Source organism: Miscanthus floridulus, chromosome 17 (genome assembly GCF_019320115.1).
Source record: "Miscanthus floridulus cultivar M001 chromosome 17, ASM1932011v1, whole genome shotgun sequence".
Lineage (NCBI taxonomy): Eukaryota > Viridiplantae > Streptophyta > Magnoliopsida > Poales > Poaceae > Miscanthus > Miscanthus floridulus.
The window spans coordinates 89,747,062-89,750,127 of record NC_089596.1 but is presented as its reverse complement, the minus strand read 5'-3'; the positions used below and the strand labels follow the sequence as shown (position 1 = coordinate 89,750,127).

Below are 3,066 nucleotides of genomic sequence, written 5' to 3'. Positions count from 1 at the left end.
AGACAGGCGACTCTTCTGAATGCCAGGACCTTAAGAGCTTGCCTGGACCTTGCGGGATCCCAGGACTTCAACCAAACGGGATGAATAACTTTAGACTAGGTTGAGTGCAGGGTTAGTAAAGAAATTTCCGAGTTTTTAAATTAATTTCTAGGTACTAGGAACACTTTTCAATATAATAACCAATAGGATTTGCTAGTCTAATAATTTGTACTAACTTTTTCTTCAAAAATAAGACTAATAGGCTCGCTATCTTACAGAGCTGAGCGCTCCTCTTGCTTCCAAGTTTTAACAACTTTTCACCATATATATATGCTGTCCTTTATCCCAACATGTCCATACAAAATACTACCAAAGTACCAGTAGAGTTATTCTCTGGAAAATTGCTTACTCTGTAATATTAGTGACATTCTCTTTTGAACCTATCCCCAACAAATATCTTAAGTTCTTAACCCTTTTGAATACTTTCCAGGTCGTGTGCACAATGCAAGTGCATAGGGTCTTACAGTTTTCTCATCTTGTTTCTTCTTTTTTTTTTCCATTGCTTTTCTCGGATCCAATCCAACAACTAAACACGCTTACACTAATGTGATCGACTAGTTAGGTTTTTCATTTGCTTTTTGCTTCAACACTGATTTTTTACTGACATGAGAATACCGCCTTACACACAAATACCTACCTAGCAATACCAGCTAGATCTTCATGTTCATGCTACTACATGCATGTCTCTGTTTCTAACGTAATGTGCCCCCAAAGGTAGGAGGCCAGAACTCTGCCGGCACTGTCTCGCTAGCAGCCACTGCATAAGTAGTGCTCGCCACCGGGACAACGCACAGCCCTCGACTTCGTAGGTCCTCCTTCGCCTCGTCGCTGTCCTTCACCTGACATGAAATTAAACTTTGTTAATTCATCCATCATTGGAAGGAAACGTAACTTTTACTTTGAGGATTCAAATAAAATAAAAATGAACGGCTAAGAACTTGCACTTGTACACTACATACCTGTTGTTGTTGTAGCTGCTGCATAGGCCGTCCACACCTCAGGTAGGGAGAGCTCAGGGACTGAAGAGGTCAGGTTCATTAGTTCGAATCACACAATCATGTCGACCATGAGTTTTTCCAGATATTTGATCATGGTGAAGTATAGAATTCGTATACTTACAGCTACTTGATCGTGCAGGAACCTAATATATTCGATGGCCTCGTGAAGAACTGATGCAGTATCCGTCTAAAATTGACATATTGGATGCGATGCATCGAAAATGATGTCAAGTCAAGGTCCATCGATCAACTTATTGGAACGAGATTTTTGCTCAAATGCATGCAGAATTTGAAGGAAGACGAACGAGAGAGAAACCGATGCAGAGAAATTATAGGGGGGATTTTTTTTTAGACAAACAAAGGGGGGAGAATTAGAAAGGGTACCTTTCCAAAAGGCGAGACTAGTTGCTGGAGAGCAGTGATTCTGTCCCCGAGCTTCTCTTTTCTCACCTGTTCTCGGAGAAGAATCAAAGGCAATCATCATAATTATTCAGTTGATCATCATAGTTTACAAGAACATCTAGCCTGAATTGCATGTTGAGCTGTAAATCAAAAGATGTGTCCGAATAATTGAAGGTGCAAGATGATATAATATCTTCGGATTGCATGCGTCACAGCTGCCCGGTCGGTGCACACCTTGAAGGTCGGCAAAGGAGACGGCGTCGCGACACGGGGCTTCTTCGCCGGCACAGGCGAGCCGGGAACACTTCTCGTCGCCGAGGAGCAAGCGTCTTGTGCAGGTTCCTTATGGGACTGCACCAGAGACCGATCGAGGTGTGACGTGAGAAGAAAACCCTAGCTGCTAGTGCTCGGCAAGTAGTAGGCCGGCGAGCGCAAACGGAAGCGGCCGCGCTGGCGCGGCTCCGCTGCGAACCCGGCCGTATCATACCTTGAAAGCCTTTTGCTCTAAGGCTTGCAAGAGAAGCGGCTTGGTCGTCATGGGCGGTGCTTCCGGCATGTCGCCGAGATTCCGCGTCGACGAGCCAAAGAATTCCTGCTGCGGGAACGGCGGCTTCGTCATCAGCGCTGCCGCCGGCACGTCGCCGCGGTAGCTGGAGTACAGCTGGTTGGCGCCAGCGTACAGGGACGACGCTCTCTGCGACGCTGCCGCCACGGGCGCCGCGCCGTCAGCGTGGAGCTGCTGACCAAGAAGGAAGTGGCGACCGGCGACGTCGCCGTGGAGCTGGAGCAGTGCGTTGAAGCTGGTGGTCACCGCCTCTGCCGCCGGCGCCGACGCTCTCCCGCCCCTGTCCATCATGCAAATCGCCATGCATCACGCATGTAACCGTGTGGAGAGAGTGCGTGCCAAGTCGAGAAAAATGAGAATTCTTGGCTTACATGTAGGATTGCGTCCAGTCCATATGATGGGGTGGATCAGCGAGGAAGGATGGCGGGGCGGCAGCGTCCAGTTGGTCCGTGGCCGGAGCTGTGGAGCAGGGCGACCCGCCGTCGTCGGCAGTACGCGTCGAGCTCCACCACTCATCTGCCATGGGTGGGTTTTGCTAGCTAGAGGAGGGCGTCCAGCGTACTACTGAAGAAGACGACGATGTATATAGGAGTACTATCCCAAAGTAGTTTAGAGAAGGATTTGGCTGGTATATATTTTCAGGGCTTGGAGTGAAAGTTAACGTGAAATAGACGGTGGGCCATGGGATCAGTTTGTGCAGGGCAACGGAGTCTCTGACTTGTGAATTCTGAGACTTCTGAGTTCTGACCATTGGACACAGCTAGTTTTGGTCACAAGGCCCTTACATGTAGATCGGATTGGATTGTGATGGTATCTTGCCTAGTCCTGTGCATAGTGCGAGTACACATATAGTCAAGCGGCTCTGGTGTAGTCAAACGCAAGCACCGTGTTCATGAACAGTGCGGCCAGTGACCCTAGCTAAGTTGACACTTTGGAAAGGTGGCCGGCCCCAACACGGCGACAATGGCCGATGGCAGTGCCGGCGTCGAGGATGATGATGATGCTGCCACCGGCGATGGTCAGAGCATGGAAAGAGATCAGCTGGATCTACTTCAGCGGTAT

The 3,066-nt window shown here is 48.8% G+C and overlaps 1 protein-coding gene across 1 annotated transcript; it reads right to left on the bottom strand.

Moving 5' to 3' along the window:
- Positions 1-486: 486 nt before the first annotated feature.
- LOC136517538 (transcription factor bHLH112-like) lies at positions 487-2,638 on the bottom strand. The gene is made up of 7 exons (XM_066511130.1): positions 2,376-2,638; positions 1,927-2,284; positions 1,674-1,790; positions 1,422-1,487; positions 1,159-1,224; positions 999-1,058; positions 487-878 (listed from the first exon to the last, which is right to left on the bottom strand). The coding sequence occupies exons 1-7, from the start codon at positions 2,525-2,527 to the stop codon at positions 732-734; spliced, it is 966 nt and encodes a 321-aa protein (XP_066367227.1). The 5' UTR covers positions 2,528-2,638; the 3' UTR covers positions 487-731.
- Between the last annotated feature and the right edge of the window lie 428 nt (positions 2,639-3,066).

Coding starts and splice junctions, on each gene's coding strand:
- LOC136517538 (XM_066511130.1), bottom strand. CDS start 2,527: ATGGCAGATGAGTGGTGGAGCTCGACGCGTACTGCCGACGACGGCGGG. Junction 1,791..1,926: donor TAGAGCAAAAGGCTTTCAAG/GTATGATACGGC, acceptor TCTCTGGTGCAG/TCCCATAAGGAACCTGCACA. Junction 1,488..1,673: donor CTCCTTTGCCGACCTTCAAG/GTGTGCACCGAC, acceptor CTCCGAGAACAG/GTGAGAAAAGAGAAGCTCGG.